An 18,098-nucleotide genomic window follows, 5' to 3' on the forward strand; every position below is an offset into this window, starting at 1 on the left:
TGCCACCACACAGAGCATCGTTCTGGGGGAGCCAGCCCGAGAGTACCTCCGTCATATGATTAATAGGCTTTAGTCACAGAAACCCATTTGATAAGTGTTGCTGTATTGTGTCGTGTCACACTGCCTGTATTATAAAAGTGGCCTTTGCTTGAATGATATAATTTACCTGAGGCCGGGTCAATTTTTTGAAAAGTTACAACTGTCCTTCAAAGTTAGACTCTCAACTTTTAAGTGTTATGCAGAGATTTGAGGGAGAGCGCCAAATCCTAACCACTAGACAACAAGGGAACTTCAGATATTGGAAAAGTTAAGTGAATTAGAGACCACTGAGCCTTTTGTAAAAATAAATTTGAAATGTATAAAACCACTGTGCAATTCAACAGCTGACTTTCAAAAAATAAAAAAAGGGCTACTGAATTGTGCTTGCCCTGAAAGCCTTCCTAATCTTTAAGGAGCTTAGTCAAGGTAAACATTGTATATATTTGGTGAGAACTCAGTCTGGCCTGAAAACTATTAACAGTCTTTCCTCCTCTCACCAACAATTTGCAATCTCAGAAAATAACACTAGGGGCAAAATGATGAGTAACCTTGATCATTAGAACAAATTTTGGAGGGTAGAAGTTAACATTCAAGTAGTTATTAACAGGAAGTCAGCTTTGCAGAAGGATCCACTTAAAAGCTCAATGTAAGGCCAGGCACAGTGGCTCACACCTGTAATCCTAGCACTTTGGGAGGCTGAGGCCAGGAAATTGCTTGAAGCCAGGAGTTCAAGACCAGCCTGAGCAAGAGCAAGACCATGTCTGTACAAAAAATAGAAAAATTAGGTAGGTATGGTGGCGAGCTCCAATAGTCTCAACTACTTGGAAAGCTGAAGCAAGAGGATGGCTTGAGTCCAGCAGTTGGAGGTTATAGTGAGCTATGATCACAACCCTGCACTCTACCCAGGAGGACAGAGCAAGACTTTGTCTCAAAAAAAAAAAAAAAGTAAGAATGCGTAAGTAGGGCTGAACTCTGAAGCCTGACCTTTAGAGCTTCTGCACATTTACTTGGTGGGCTATCTCCCACTGTTCATTCATACAGAGTCTATACTCCGTGAAATTGGACTATAATGTTCTCAGAACATGGCTAGACTATCTTACTCAAAGAGATTTATTAACATTTCCCTTCTACCTAGATTCCCCTTTCTCTGTTTCCTGCTTTCCCTGTTTTTTTTCTTTGAAGTTTTTCCAGATTTCCCTCCCTTCAATCAGACTGATTCTGTTCTCCTTAAAACTCTTAGAGTTCTTTCAGTCTCTGATGCAATTTAGATTATTCACCTGATAGTGTCAGTCGTTTGTCAATAATTAGATTTTAACTTCTTATAGGTTGGGGCTTGAATCTTATTCATGTTTGTGTTCCATGTGGGCTGAGCACAGTGTCTACTTGGTATGCACTTGGGAAGTCATTGAACTGAAAGGAAAGGGCTGTGCCAAACCTAATCATAATCCTTAGATACCATCATCAGACTGCCAGGTGACTGTGGTATGACTTTGTTGCCTCTTCAGCTATTCAGATTTTGCTGCTGAATGTGCAGAAGGAGAATTATCTTTTTTTACTTTTTTTTTTTTAACATGAAAATCTGGCTGTGAAAGATGCTTCCTAACTTTAGCTTGCTGGCTCTCTCACAGGGTTTCTCCATGGTGTTCAGGAACTGGGTCCATTCTTGGCATCCTGAGGCAGGTTTTATGAGCTGCTTCATTCATGCCTTTTTGGGGGGGACGAGACTATATTTTGGTTATTTTGTTCTGGTTTGGCATTTTAACTTTCTTCTAAAAGATGAAGTTCAGAAATAAATACCCAAATTCTTTTCTGTTATAAAGAATATATCCTGGTGTATTTCTTTGAAAGTCATACTCTCTGATATTCTTATCTGAAATAAAAGAGAGGCTGGGCGCTGTGGCTCACACTTGTAATCCTGGCAGTCTGGGAAGCCGAGTCAGGCAGATCGTTTGAGCTCAAGAGTTCAAGACCAGCCTCAGCAAGAGCGAGACCCCGTCTCTACTTAAAAAATAGAAAGAAAATAGTTGAACAACTGAAATATATAGAAAAAATTAGCCAGGCATGGTGGCACATGCCTCTAGTCCCAGCTATCTGGGAGGCTGAGGCAGGAGGATGGCTTGAGCCCAGGCACTCTAGCCCAGGCAACAGAGTGAGACTTTGTCTCAAGAAAAAGAAAGAATGAAATAAAAGAGAGATTTAAAATTAAAAGTTCAGATGAATGGCGGTGTCTTAATCCACTTGTGCTGCTATATCAAAATACTTAAGTAATTTATAATGAACAGAAATTTATTTGACTTATGGTTCAAGAGACTGGGAAATCCAAGATGGGGGGGTCCCTGTGGTGAGGGCCTTCTTGCTGTGTCATCCTGTGGTAGAAGGGCAGATGGGCCAAAACCAGAGCCCTCCTGAGCTAATCACCTCTTACAGGTTCTGCCTGTCAACACTTTCACACTAGGGATTAATTTTCCAACACATGAACCTTGGTGACACATTCAAACCACAGCAGAGAACTAATCTTTTTAACCCTTTATATTAGTTTCCAACAGAAAATTCCCAACTATCTCAGGAACTTTGTTAAAGTTGTACGTACCTTACCCTTTTCTTAATTTGAATGACTAAAGCCTACTCTTCTTTTCTTGAAGTAATGTGCTCCCAAGAGCAGTGGCCAGAAATTGGAGTAGAGACTTTACAACCCTCTTTTGGGTGCCGTTAGAATGAGATCCCCATCTATTGCCTGAAGTTGGGGGGATCCCAGCGAGTTAGCGTGGCTCTCCCAGAGCTGCCAGCTGTGAGGTCTGCTTGGAGGAGCTCAGTCCAGTGGTCTCAGACTTTCCCCCTTTCTCCATTACAGTTCCTACCATCGATGGATTGCGCCACGTGGTGGTGCCCGGCAGGCTGTGCCCACAGTTTCTGCAGTTAGCCAGCGCCAACACTGCCCGGGGAGTGGAGACATGTGGAATTCTCTGTGGAAAACTGGTAAAGAAAACAAAGTCTTTCCTGAGCTGAGACTGTTTTTTCTCCCATGGCCTCCCATGACTCTCAGAGAAGATATCCAGGGTCAGGTAGTTTTGTGCTGACCCTCTGCTGAAGGAACCATGGACTGCATAATGTAGTGTCACTTTGAATTGGGTGACCGTGTATTTGATTTTTAGAATCCCTTGAATTGAACTTATTATGTTAATGGTAGTACTAAGAAATACCTAATTTTAAATTTAGCAGGAAGATCCATTCATTATCTGTATATCATTTTTGGAGTACCTACTTTATGGTAGGACCTGGGATTATGAAATATCTAAAGCACATAGTAAATGTCCACGAAAAGTGCCAGTCACTTTGCAAAGATGGGAGAGGCACACCAAAAGATAAATAGCATGCCGAATAGCACGTATGATATGAGCACTGGAAATTTTGAGGAAGGAAAGATCACCGAATGGAGGCACTTAAAAACCCATTACTAATTACTGAATGAATAAATGAAGGAAGTGGAATAGACTTAATCTGAACCTTAAAGGATGAAAAGGACTTAAGGAAACAGTGAAAAGGAAACTACTTTAGACACAAACAAAGGAAGAGAAATGGTACTCTATCCGGACCTCCTCAACAATCATGTGTAGACCTGTTTGGCTGTACCGAGAAATTCCCACAGGGATGTGGTATTTGCCCAAGCTGCAGAGTTCTGGGGTTGGTCTTTGGCATCTGTCCCTTTACAAAGCATCTCGGGCAATGTGCACAAGCAGCCAAGATTGTGAACCTCTGAGGTGAGGGACTGCTGCTGGGTGGGAGGGGCCTTCAGTTGTACAGATGTTTAACTTTCCACTGTTAGGACAGTGCAGGGCTGCATGAGTGCCAGGGAATTGTGACAAGCTCTTTTCTCCTTTGGCAGATGAGGAATGAATTTACCATTACTCATGTTCTCATCCCCAAGCAAAGTGCTGGATCTGATTACTGTAACACAGAGAATGAAGAAGAACTTTTCCTCATACAGGATCAGCAGGGTCTCATCACACTAGGATGGATTCATGTAAGAAATTCTGGGCTTTCTGAGGGTTAGTCTCCTTTTCTTTCATTGTGTTGTAAACACTACTCATTTCTTGCTTTCTTCCTTTTTTCCTTTCTTTCCTCCCTTCCCTTCCCTTCCTTACCTTTCTTTTCTTTTCTTTCTTTTCTTGTTTAGTTATTTAAAGATGAAGTCTAGCTCTGTTGCGTAGGCTGGAGTGCAATAACACAGTCACAGCTCACTGCAACCTTGAATTCCTGGGTGCAAGCAGTCCTCCTTCCTCAGCCTCCTAAGTAGCTGAGACTATAGGTACACACCACCACATCCAGCTAATTTTTTTAAATATTATTTTGTAGAGACAGGGTCTCACTGTGTGGCTCAGGCTGGTCTCAAACCCCTGGCCTCAAGCAGTCCTCCTGCCCCAGCCTCCCAGAATGCTAGGATTATAGGCATGAGCCACCACGCCCAGCATGATTATGCTTTTTAGTATGTGGAGAATTCTTAAAGGTTTTTGAGCAAAGCAATGATGTGATCAAAACCATACTTAAGAAAATTTAATATAAATGCAGTTTTAAGGTAGATTGTGGCAGGGAGAGTTTGCTCATAAAGTTTAATGATCTGCTCGGGTGATGTCATTGTTTTTGGGAAGGAAGAGATGAATATATGATTTCAGAGAATTTGGTTAATGAGTAATAAAGGATAATGAGTAACAATAAATGATGACTCAGAGATTTGGGGCCTGACAGTGATCATCTCATAAGCAGAAGTAGGGGATCCAGGAAGAGGACTTCCTTTGGAAGTGGGGTTCAGTTCTGAGTATGTTAAATTTCAGGTTCTGGTGAGACATCAAACTGAGGTAGTTATCAGCGAGTTGGAAATGTGAAGCTAGAACTTAGGAGCAGAGCAAAGCAGGAGATAGGGATCTGGAAGTTTCTATGTAGAGCTGACCTTGGAAACCTTGGAAGTGGGATGGGTGTTGAGAGCAGGAAGAGACTCATTGGCAACTTGGGGAACAGGCTACCTAGGGGAACATAGAAAGTAATCAATAATGAAGCAAAACTTGTATGAAAAAGGTGAGAGTAGTGTTAAGGCACAGAAGCCACCAGAAGGGAACACTTTAAGAAGAAATTCTAGGGTGTGAATGATGCTTTAGAGAGCTCCAGAATGATCAGGACTTGGATCAGCCTGTTGGATGTGATGAGGTCATTGAGGATCTTGAGTTAGTGGGTTTTAGGCAGTGGTGGAGGTAGATTGTAAGGGTTTTAGAAGTCATGAAGGCTAGGTGCAGAGGCTCATGCCTATAATCCTAGCAGTATGGGAGTCCAAGGCAAGAAGATCATTTGAGCTCAGGAGTTCAAGGCCAGGGAGCAAGAGCAAGATCCCATCTTTAGTAAAAAGAGAAAAATTAGGCAGGGCGCAGTGGCTCACGCCTGTAATCCTAGCACTCTGGGCGGCCAAAGTGGGCAGATTGCTCAAGGTCAGAAGTTCAAAACCAGCCTGAGCAAGAGCGAGACCCCATCTCTACTATAAATAGAAAGAAATTAATTGGGCAACTAATATATATAGAAAAAATTAGCTGGGCATGGTGGTGCATGCCTGTAGTCCCAGCTACTCGGATGCTGAGGCAGTAGGATCACTTGAGCCCAGGAGTTTGAGGTTGCTGTGAGCTAGGCTGATGCCACGGCACTCACTCTAGCCTGGGCAACAAAGTGAGACTCTGTCTCAAAAAAAGAAAACATTAGAAAAATTAGCTGGGCATGATGATGCTTGCCTATAGTCCCAGCTACCTGGGAGGTTGAGCCAAGAGGATCACTTGAGCCCAGGAGTTTGTGGTTGCAGTGAGCTACTGTGACACCACTGCACTCTTCTGGGGGGACGGAGTGAGACTCTGTCTCAAAAAAAAAAAGAAGTCATGGGGATTGAAGTTGTGGCAATAACGGCATGTACACTACCATTCTGAGGAGCTTAGCTCTAGAGGAAAGGAGAGAGACGGTGGTGGCCTAAGGAGTAGCTGGGTTGAGAGAATGGTTGCAGTTGTTTAGTGTGAAAAAGCTTCAATATGTGTTTTGGTTTGATTTTGGTTTTTCAAAAGCTTTATATTTTGAAATATAACACATACATAAGAGAGCACATTCCTCCAGAGTCTGTTACCTTCTCTTGAAGAAAAAGAAAAAATAAATTAAAAAAAAAATTAAAATAAATAAATAAATAAAATAAGAGAGCACAGAAACTACATGTACACTTTAACAAATCTAAGCAAACATCTGTGTGCACACACCACCAAAGTCAGGAAATAGAACACTGCCAGAAGTACACTCCCAACCCTAGTCACATGTCCTCCCTCATACAGGTAATCCCTCCTCTGACTTTTCTGGTCTTCTCTTCATTGCTTTCTTCTACTTTTGCCATCTAAATGTGTATCCCAAAAGGCTATAGTTTACTTTTGCCTGATTTTGACCTTTTTGTAAATGGAATTATACAATATGTATATGGGTGTCTTGCTTCTGTTGCTTAACATTTTGAAGGTTTATCCACATTCTTATGTGTAGTTATCTGTATGTGTTTTTACCAGTGGAGGAGATGTAAATGGGTGGGAGAAACAAAGTAATGTGGTGGTAGGGAAATACTGAATCAAAAGTATAAAACAGAAATTCATCTTCATATGGGGAGGAAAACACTCATTCCTCTGAGACAGGATTAAAGGAAGAGAGGTGAAAATACAGAGAGTTTTGAAATGATATTTGGAGGGATTGAGGGAACTCAGACCATCTTGATTTCAGTAAAGTTGGAGTCTAGGTTTGCTGTCAAACAAGAGGGAGACAAGGGTGGATTTAGAAACTGGAGGAGATGGGAGAAAGTATGAAATAATTACTGTTTAGACTTCAGATAGAACTTAGCCATGGAAGAATAAAAGGATTTCTAAATATTGGTGATGACCCAGCTAGGAACAAATTTAAAGCCTCAGTTAATAGTAGTTTAGCCTTTTTCCCCCCATGATATTTCTGTACCATTCCTTCCTAATTTGGGATTACAAACAAATAAATAAAAAGCAGACTATAAGGTTTGTTTAAATCTGAAAATTGGCAAGAGGAGAATGTAAAAGATCAGTTCTTCCTCCTGCACTTTGCCAACTGTAAATCAGGTTCCCTGGTCAAAAACTTAGATGGTCATGGATTAGTCACCAACTGTTGTTGAACCCCCAACCCAGTATTCCAGGCACTCCTCATCTTGTCTCAGCCCCATCTTAGCCCTCATCATCTTCTCTTGTGGCCATTCTGCTCCTGCCCAGGTGCCCAGGCAGCCTTCAGCATTTACTCTCCTTGCTCTGCTCCTTTGTCCTATTGTTTTCTCTTCAGTGACATGCCTTCCTCTATCCCAGCAGGGTGGACACAGTGAACATAACTATCCAAGAAACCTGACTGTGAAAGGAAGGTCTTTTGATTCAGTTTAACAGTTGCTTATTGTACCCCTGCTGTGTGTCTCTTTATTATCTTTCTGGCTACCCAACTGTATTTTGTTTTCGTTTTTGTTTGTTTTTGAGACAAAGTCTTACACCATTGCCCTGGGTAGAATGCTATGGCATCAGCGTAGCTCATAGCAACCTCAAACTCCTAGGCTCAAGTGATCCTCCTGCCTCAGCCTCCTGAGTAGATGGGACTACAGGCATGCACCACAATCCCTAGCTAATTTTTCTGTTTTTCAGTAGACAGTCTCGCTCTTTCTCAGGCTGGTCTCCAACTTCTGAGCTCAAGTCATCCTCCCACCTTGGCCTCCCTGAATGCTGGGATTATAAGAGTAAGCCACTGTGCCTGGCCTCTCAACTTTAGATTGTAGGTCTGGATTGGCTTTTGTGGGTCTCGTTGGCTCCTGGTTAGAATCCTGTGTTCTCACCCTGGGATGAGAGATGTTGGCACAGGCCATTGCTTTGTAGCAGTCTAAAGGATTATATTATGATCTAGTAGAAACTGTTTTTCCCTACTGGTCCCTGAAGTTCTTAGAAGCCCCATGAGGACTCGTGTATGGATTTGCTTCCACCACTCAGCTAACAATTTCCTGCCCTGAAGACTTCATCCACAGTGAGCTTATCACGGCATTCTGTGGAGGGTGCTTCTCAGACAAGGCTGCCCAGAAGAATAGTTTAGTGAGCTTTAAAGAAAAATGTTCCCTTTCATGGGATATTTCCAGGGGTGGAGCACAGGAGTCTGGGCTTTTGACAAGCTTCTCAGGAGATTTGTGTTTTTGGACAGCAGATTTGAAAACACTGGACAATTGCACTTGTTTTTTTATCTTTTTCTGTTAGTGGAAGTCAGTGGTCTTTTTAAGTCACATTGGATTTTTCTATTTCCATTCTTGTTACCTAAGAACACATCCCTCTAAGATGAACATAAATCATCTTAGTTCATCTAGTTGTTTTGTATACCAAAAAAATGTGCTTAATAAAACAAATAATTAGAAACAAATGAAATGAACAGAATGCACATTTAGATAGTGCTTTAACTAATTACCCTCAAATTTCAACATCTTTTTCTACTTCTAAATAAGACAGACTCCTTTGCATGACTTAACTGGAATCCAGGTAGTCCCCTACCTCTCATATCTTCCTTGGATGATGCTTTAACTGTAGAACATCTTTTGCCTATGAAGCCCCAAATTCATGCTTGACCTTTTAACACCTCTGTCAGGAAGAATCATTCATCTAATTGTGGATTACATAGTCCTTGACTTCTTCTGTGTTGAAATATTGGGCAGCATGTGCCATCTGTTCCAGAATGGGTGACTCTCTATGATGTGGAGAGAGCTCGTGAGGAGCCAAATAAGCATTGATGGTCAATTAGAAATTATGAGTCACTTGAACAACCAAAGCCTGAATTATCCAGAGACATAATCATACTCCTTCAAGAAGATGAAAAGGAGACATTCCTGAGGGGAAGTTCCGAAGGCCACTCTCATGCCAGTCACAATTGTAAAGGGCACCCACCTACCTTGTCCATGGAGTCCCATCTTGATAACCCCACTAACATCTTTGATTGTATGGATCCCAGGGTGAACCCAACATCGTAGTCCTTGAGTCCTTCCAATTTGGTTCAAGAACTGGAGAGCCAGAGCAGGAAACATCAGCAGTCTCCTCTCCTGTTTCCAAGTCTGATAGGCACTGTCTCGGCTCCTACTATACCTGTGATCTCTGTGCTGCAGATAGCCGACCACCCCACTCCCCTGACACCCACAACACTGTTCTCCCCTCTTGTCTCCAGCCAGAAAGAGGCAGGTACATGCACTTGTCTTCTCAACTGTGATGACTGGGACATGTTTCTCCCTGACTGCAACACTGAGACACAGTTGTGCTCTCCTGGTCTTCACACCCTGGGCTCCCACAGCACCAGTCTGCCCACCTGCAATTTCCACAGTGGGGGGTCTCCTCTCCCATCTCCATATGCCCAGTGCCTGAGACTATGAAGCTTTTCTCCTATCTCCAGGCCTGAGATTCAACTCCTCACCCATCTCACCTGCTAAGCCCCAAGGCTGATCTCTCATGTCTCCATGCACACACATTGACAACACCAGTCTCCTCATGTGACTACACTATCCACACCTGCTAAGCCCCCAGTACCTGTTTCCAAGTCTGATATGCACTGTCTGAACATCCACTGTGCACCTGATTCGTGTTCCCCCTGCCAGTCCCCATAGCCCACAAGGCCCACCATGCTGATCTCCTGGCCCACACACACCAACGACAGAGAAACTTTTTCTTGACAACTAGAACCTGGATTTTGATTTCATTTTGAGAGGTCAAAACTTGTTTAATTGGAATGTGGCAGAATGTTGAATTCTTCTGCCTTGTCTGTTCAGTCTCAGAAGCTAATTTTTCTCCTACCCTGCAGTAGTCTTCAAGCTTCAACACTGGATCAGTATCTTTCCCCCATGATGCTCCAGATGGAAGGTTTGAGCTCTGCCCTCAAGCCCTCTCCATACCCCACTAGTTTAGTGGCCCAATGCCTTAAACCTCCCCTTCCCCAAGCTCTGCAGCCTACAGCACTTCATCCAACAAGAATTCCAGAACCCATCAGGCACACTACACTTCATGAACCAGTGGGATCAGAGTTCACATTTTAGTTAGTACAGATTGAAAGATATTCCCCCTTCTGTTCACTCCCCTCCTTTTATCTGCCTGTTCCCCCACCAGTAAGTGTTCAGGCTGCCTAATATCTTCCACTGCCTTCAAACAGGGGAAGCCAGAAGGTGTTTCAACAGAGCCTTACCCTTTGAGACTGCTCTCCCTGACAAGATCATCTGAGTGAATTGAATGTGCTAGGTTATTTCATATGTCGTCTATAACCATGAGCTAGGATGGTACGCTCTGGTCTGGACTTAATGCTGTGTTGCTTTCTGTTAGACAGAAATCACCCTATCCAATGGAATCCCAGAATTATGGTTCTGCACAATGTACATTAGGGCATCCCTAATACATCCAACTACCCAGGAACTGAAGCGGGGGTGGTCTCCTTCACCCTGCTTGTGACATCTCCCCACCACTGCTCTCCAGAGAAGTCCCCTCCTAATTAGCTGCCATTCTGCTGGGGCCGGTTTAATCTAAGTTATTTTAATTTTTAGTCACTTTTGTCCCCTTCCTCTCATTGTATCCCTCACTATAGAGAACTCTCCAATTTCCAAAAATTATTTGTTCTTCTTATTTCTATGAGCTCTTTTATTTGTTTTATTTATTGATTTATTGATTGATTGATTGATTGAGACAAAGTCTCGCTTTGTTGCCCAGGCTAGAGTGAGTGCCGTGGCATCAGCCTAGCTCACAGCAACCTCAAACTCCTGGGCTCAAGCAATCCCGCCTCAGACTCCCGAGTAGCTGGGACTATAGGCATGTGCCACCATGCCCGGCTAATTTTTTGTATATATTTTTCGTTGGCCAATTAATTTCTTTCCATTTATAGTAGAGACGAGGTCTTGCTCTTGCTCAGGCTAGTTTCAAACTCCTGAACTCGAGCAATCTGCCTGCCTCGGCCTCCCAGAGTGCTAGGATTACAGGCGTGAGCCACCTCGCCCAGCCTCTTTTATTTGTTTTATTCCTGTTTTCCAAGACTATAATGGGAGTAGGTATTTTTTCCTTTTTTTTAATTGACAAAAATTGTATGGTGTATAGCATGATGTTTTGAAATATGTATGCACTGTGGAATGGCTAACTCAAGCTAATAAATGCATTACCTCACATACTTCTTTCCTGGTGAGAACACTTAAAATCTACTTTCTTAAGACATTTTCAAGTATATAATACATTATTATGAATTACAGTCACCATGTTGTACAGTAAATCTCTTGAACTTAAAATATAGAAATAAATAAATTATGAGTCTCTTCACATAATTATGTGAAGCCGTACAATGCTGGAAAGGAACTTTCATATCATGAACTTCAGGTGTACCCCCTCATGGTTGCAAATGGCTTTGTATTTGAAAAGGAAATTGTGGCCAACTGTGGAGAACTATTTTGGCTTTACCTTCCTTCATCCACCAGGCTTGGTTGTATAGTAGCCTCCCCTTATCTTCAGGGGATACCTTCCCAGAACCCCAGTGGGTTCCTGAAACCAAGGATAACACCAAACTCTACATATACTATGTTTTTTCCTATACATACATCCTACGCTAAAATGTAATTTATAAATTAGGCACAGTAAAAGATTCATAATCACTACTAATAAAATAGGACAGGCCGGGCGCGGTGGCTCAAGCCTGTAATCCTAGCACTCTGGGAGGCCGAGGCGGGCGGATTGCTAGAGGTCAGGAGTTCGAAACCAGCCTGAGCAAGAGCAAGACCCCGTCTCTACTATAAATAGAAAGAAATTAATTGGCCAACTAATATATATATGTAAAATTAGCCGGGCATGGTGGCGCATGCCTGTAGTCCCAGCTACTCGGGAGGCTGAGGCAGAAGGATTGCTTGAGCCCAGGAGTTTGAGGTTGCTGTGAGCTAGGCTGACGCCAGGGCACTCACTCTAGCCTGGGCAACAAGCGAGACTCTGTCTCAAAAAAAAAAAAAAAAAATAGGACAATTATAACAATATACTATAATAAAAATTAGGTGAATGTCATCTCTCTCTTTCTCTCTCAGAATGTCTTACTTGTATATAGTATTTTCAGATTGTGGTTGACATGGCTAATTGAAACCTCGGACAGGGAAATGGCAGGTAAGGGTTGTACAACTGTGTATCCTCACTGAGAGTTCTGACTTTTTTTTCCTCTTCTCAGACTCATCCCACACAGACCGCCTTCCTCTCCAGTGTTGACCTGCACACGCACTGCTCCTACCAGTTGATGCTGCCAGAGTCAATAGCCATTGTTTGCTCCCCCAAGTTCCAGGAGTGAGTATATGGGACTTGGTTCTGGGTGTTACAGGGAGGTAGTAGGAAGAACAACTTGGAGGAAAAGGTCTCTCTTCTTGAGACCTTGTTCTTTATAAAATATATAGATTGTAATGTCAATTAGTTGCTTCCTTTTAAGCCCCATATTCTGATAAATCTATCATACTTGTTTAAAAAGATATCCAAGCAACCACTTAGTTGCTTTTCTAAGAAATGTCCACAAGAAATTTAAGTGTTTGGCTTGAAGCAATAGGAATTTTAAGAGTTTGATGTTGGATTAGAAAATTTCACAATCAAACAGATTATCTCAGAATGTTACTTTTTCATTTCAAATCCTCTATTCGGAATTCACCCAGCAAAACTAGTGTGGTGGCAGTGATGAATCATTCTCTACCTATGATTCATTCACCAGAGAAGGGACCTGTGAGCCAGCATCCTACAGAATCTAAGAATGACCTCTGCCTTGCTTTGTGACTGTGCATGCCTCTGTGTTGTATGCATGTGCATGTTGGAGGCTTTGCTTGACTCTGAGCATACTTTTTCTTATTTCAGAACTGGATTCTTTAAACTAACTGAACATGGACTAGAGGAGATATCTTCCTGTCGCCAGAAAGGATTTCACCCACACAGCAAGGATCCACCTCTTTTCTGTGTATGTATCTATGTAGAAGAAATTGGAGCTGAGCTTAAGCAGGAATGACAGGGCTCATGAGGTGCATTGTCCTTTCTGATCCACATAGAAGGCCAGCCTTGTCACTTATCTTTCCAGATCTCCATCATAGGGACATACATAAGAAGCAGTGTGGGGCTGGGCGCGGTGGCTCACGCCTGTAATCCTAGCACTCTGGGAGACCGAGGCGGGCGGATTGCTAGAGTTCAGGAGTTTGAAACCAGCCTGAGCAAGAGCAAGACCTTGTCTCTACTATAAATGGAAAGAAATCAATTGGCCAACGAAAAATATATACAAAAAATTAGCCAGGCATGGTGGTACATGCCTGTAGTTCCAGCTACTTGGGAGTCTGAGGCAGGAGGATTGCTTGAGCCCAGGAGTTTGAGGTTTCTGTGAGCTAGGTTGACGCCATGGCACTCACTGTAGCCTGGGCAACCAAGTGAGATTCTGTCTCAAAAAAAAAAAAAAAAAAAGAAGCAGTGTGGGATAGGAATAGATTTGAATCTTAGCTCTGCTACTGTATGTCTTTTTTTTTTGAGACAGAGTCTTGCTCTGTCACCCTGGGTAGAGTGCAGTGGCATCCTCGTAGCTCACTGCAACCACAAACTCCTAGGCTCAAGTGATCTTCCTGCCTCGGGCTCAAAAGTAGCTGGGACTACAGGTACATGCCACGATGCCCTAATTTTTCTATTTTTAATAGAGATGAGATCTTGCTCTTGCTCAGGATGGTCTCAAACTCTTGAGCTCAAGCAATCCTCCTGCCTCGGCCTCCCACAGTGCTAGTATTATAGGTGTAAGCCACCATGCCTGACCTCAATAAAAGATTTGAATCCAAAGGAAAAAAGCCACTATGATAAGAAAATTAAGTACATTCGATCTGTAATTTTGCTTAGATTATAGAGATTTTATGACCCTTCTAGGCAGTTGTTTTTGCTCTAAGTTGTGTTCTGTGAATAAAAAGTTTGGCTAAAGATCAGTATGTTCCAGTTCGCCTCCTCAAATCTATTGTGATAGTGTTGCATTACTCTGTGCTGGCCATGGAGTGTTATTGGGGGTGGGGGGAAGTTAGAGAAAAGTGACCAATATAGAAAAGGGATTCATAACCTTGTCACATAAAAGGAACTACAATGTTTACAAGAGAAGCCACAGGAAGAATCTGGGAGGTGACTTCAACTATTAGAAGAGTTAGTTATGTGTATTTCATATCACTCCTAGCTCTAAAACTAAGACCTCATAGAGTGATAGTTTCAGCTAAATAGGAGGAAGAACCTTCTGATAAATCTGTTCAATAATAGATTGTTCTGACTTAAAATATAATACATGTCTAGGTACTAGCATGTTAAACCAGAGACTACACAATCAGAAAAAAAAGTCTGAAACACCAGTGCCCAAATTTTCAGTTATAAAGACCCCATTTGCATGCCAAAAGTGAGCATCTCTCATCCCCATGTGATTATATTATTAATATATGTTATAATTCCCCATGTCCCCATGTGTTTAGCATCTGATTGACATTGTGGTTCCAAAAATTATAAGGAACTCAGTAATTCTTTTCAATAAATGTATATTTTAAGAATGACTATTTGTTGCCAGGTTTCACACCAAATCACCAACCAACAAACCAAGAATGACCCTAGAAGATACATACATTTGAAAAATAAATGAAGACATATAGGCAGACATTGATTCAGTCTATGGGTGAGGGTTGATGGAAGTGATGATTCCTAGACCCCTTGCCATAACTACCACTTAAGTAGCAATCTGGCTTCCAGAGTGGGAACCTCTGGCCTCCCAGAGTGCTAGGATTACAGGTGTGAGCCACCGTGCCTGGCCTAGACAGAGCATTTTAAATAGACGTTTTAAAAAATAACTTTTCAGAATTGTCTACGACTTGACCATTCTTTCTTTTTCCCTCTTACAGAGCTGCAGTCACGTGACCGTTGTGGACAGAGCAGTAAACATCACAGACCTTCGATGAGAGCTTGAGTCAGACACCTTCCAAGAATTACAAAACCATATCAGTGTACTGTAGCCCCTTAATTTAAGCTTTCCAGAAAGCTTCGTAAGCTTTCTTAGACAGACTAGAAAGGGGGCATCATTTGGGAAAGAGCTGATTTTCTGTTTCTGATTTAAAAAGAAATAACTGAATTATTTTTTAGACCTGGCTGGAAAACAGCATGATGACACTAAAGCACGGTAACTCAGAAATTAAGTCAAAAGAATGGTATAATGAAGTCCCATAAATCCTTCATTCTAGATTTGCCAGTTGCTAACATTTTTTTCCTTTCAGCTATCCTTCTAATTTCTATGCCAAACCTGTTTATTGTTTATCTCTGGACTAAACAAGGGCATCTATGCAGAAATTTGGAAGCCATTTAGAAAATCTTTGGGGTTTTCCGGTGGTTTATGGCAATACTAATGGAGCTTATTAAAGGATGAGGAACAGCTCACTGCATCTGACCAGATGGTGAGGCTTACAAATCTTGAAGAGTGAATTTTGTCGTAATTATTGTCATTTAACAAATATTTCAGGACATTTTTCCTCTATAATAAAATAACAATGTATATTTTTGTGCTCTAGAGTGATCCTTTTGATCAAGCATTGTATAAACAGGTTAAATAAAAGGTCTGGTTGTTTTGGGAAAGGTGAGGGGAAAATGGAATATGAGATGTCCTAACATTGAAGGTGTGTCCCAGTTCACTTTAAATTATTCAATGTTTTTTCTCTGCCTGTTGCCGGGGTATGAAGTCATCTCTGTTCTTTGGTGTTGTCTCAAGTGGGTCATCCCATTTACTTCCTCCTTATGCCCTACAAGCTTTCCACTGAGAACAGTAGAGCCTTTGTTTGGAGTACCAGGTTATGCTCCAAATAAATGATTACATTCCCTAGCCACCCCGCCCTACTAATTTTATTGTGTTGGGCATTCTTTTCTGACTAAGGAAACACCTAGGAAGGTGTTTGAAGCTGCACTTGATACTGCATTTTTCTTTCTATGAGCTGAGCCTGGTGTTCTAGGTGGCCTAGAAATAATGGTCTTATTTTTGACACCTCAGGTAAAGGCAAGAGAGTAAATACCTTGAGTAGAATGATTCCTTTCTATACCAAAAATCTGTGAATGTATAAAGTTTTGCTTCATTTTAAAATCTCGTATGCCAAATATATTCAGCCTTTATTGCTTAGGTTAGTCACCCTTGAGCCTTCCCCTTGAAAGGGCCAAGTCTCTACAAGATAGCAGAAATTCTTCTGCAGTTTTTGATGTAAGTCAGAATGGGGGGCCAAGTGGGCTTGGGCACTTGCCTCTCCCCTGGGCAGCCCAGAGCAGCAGGGCTGCTCCACCTTGCCCTGCACAGTCCTAAATTGCCCAGTCCTATACTTTCTAGGAAATCATCCCCTTCTTTCCATTTTCCAGGCTACCACTTAATTTAGGGCTATATTACCTTTTACTTGGACTATTGCAATAATAGGCTTTTTACCAGATTTCTTTGTTTTTAGTGTTTCTTCATTCCAGTCTGTTCTACACACTTTGATCAGAAGAAGCTTCCCACGTTACAGCCATCTTCACGTTTCCTCTCTTGCTCAAAAACCTGCAATAACTTTCCATTGCCTAAAATCTAAATTTAAGTGTTTAGTTAGAACTTTCCACCTATGGCCACTTAAATTTCTTACTCCTGGCTACACATTCAAATACCTACAAATACCTAAGGAGCTTTTTAAAAAATACTGATGCTTATGCCCCACCCCTACCAATTAAATCTGAATCTATGGAGTGATGCCCCAGAAACTGGTTTTGTTTTGTTTTTGTTTTTGTCTTTGTCTTTCAAGCTGCTAGAATTCTCACATGCAGCCAAGGTTGAAAACTACTGCACTGATCATTTATACCTAAGACTTGTGAGCTCTCTTCTCAACCTATGCACATCATAGACATTCACCAAATGTTTGTTGAACCAAAGTGAACTATATGTATCATACATTGCAACTACATTGATCACTGACTGATCACCAAACTGCCATATTTTCTTGCCTCTTGCCATGTGCATAAAATCAGTCTGCAGACAACACCCTCTTTGCACCTGCTGCAGTCTAGCCAACACAGGCAATCTGCACAGGGTTGTGTCAGTGTCTGTCTTTACCCTCTCTCCAGCAGGGAGACATGGTTTCAATATAGCTCACAAGGAAGCAGGGAGACTGGGTAGGACAGTAGGAGAGAGGAGGAGCCAGAGTTGTAGGGAAAGGAGGAAAGGAATATTGTGAATAAAAGAGACTCAAGCCACGAAACCTGAGGAAAGAAGCGCATATTGAAAGGGTAACTACTACTCAGCTAAAGAGACTGACTCCTGGACTCCTGAGTCTCAAAGGCCAGGAGCCTTTTCCACTCTCCCAAGCTACACAAGTACCATGTTTAGTGGTCTGGGTGAGCGGGGAGACAGAGGCAGTGTCTGGCTGCATTCCAGTTGGCCTCAGAGGCACAGACCCTCCAAAGTGCCACAGGCCAGGCGCAGAGAGAATCCAGAGGAGCTGCTTTGCTGGGGGGCAGGGCAGGGCTGGGTTTTATCAGGGGATCACTTTCACATACTCCTAATTACATGGGACTGAAGGGGAAGAAGAAACCTTTAAGCCTTCATAATGCTCTCTGGAGTACCAGACACCTTGAAAGGCAGCATTGGAGAAGTAGTCCCTAGTGGGGCCAGCATCATGGTGGATATTTCTTGCTTGAGAGGCAAAGGTTTCAGCTTTCATTTTGGTACCATAGAATCTAAAATTATAAGTGCCTGTCCCCTTTGACTGTTGATCACTGCTTCTGCGTTTCAGTTACCCCAGTGGTAGGAGGTTTTTCATATTGGAGTTGAGAGGAATGGAGACCGCTGAGAACAAAGCTTTAATGAGTGAAAGTCCAGTGAGTCCTGCACCTTTGATCTGTTTCAAGTGGATTCATCATGGGCTGAGCCTGTTAGGTCCAGAATCCAGCTCTGTGGCATTGCACAGCCATGGGTCTGTGTCGTCCTCTGGTGATCAAATCTGCTTC

At 42.3% G+C, this 18,098-nt stretch overlaps 1 protein-coding gene across 4 annotated transcripts in view; it reads left to right on the top strand.

The window, feature by feature from the left end:
• Positions 1-15,641, top strand: part of STAMBP (STAM binding protein) — a 32,768-nt gene extending 17,127 nt beyond the window's left edge. For all 4 annotated transcript variants that reach the window (XM_076000884.1, XM_012788678.2, XM_076000885.1 and 1 more), the window contains 5 exons: positions 2,891-3,015; positions 3,923-4,060; positions 12,292-12,404; positions 12,957-13,056; positions 14,996-15,641. In XM_076000884.1, coding sequence (XP_075856999.1) covers positions 2,891-3,015; positions 3,923-4,060; positions 12,292-12,404; positions 12,957-13,056; positions 14,996-15,052 — 533 coding nt within the window. In that variant the 3' untranslated portion in view covers positions 15,053-15,641. The remainder of the gene's footprint in view (positions 1-2,890; positions 3,016-3,922; positions 4,061-12,291; positions 12,405-12,956; positions 13,057-14,995) is intronic.
• Positions 15,642-18,098: the final 2,457 nt, after the last annotated feature.

This window comes from Microcebus murinus, chromosome 3 (assembly GCF_040939455.1).
Source record: "Microcebus murinus isolate Inina chromosome 3, M.murinus_Inina_mat1.0, whole genome shotgun sequence".
Classification (NCBI taxonomy): domain Eukaryota; kingdom Metazoa; phylum Chordata; class Mammalia; order Primates; family Cheirogaleidae; genus Microcebus; species Microcebus murinus.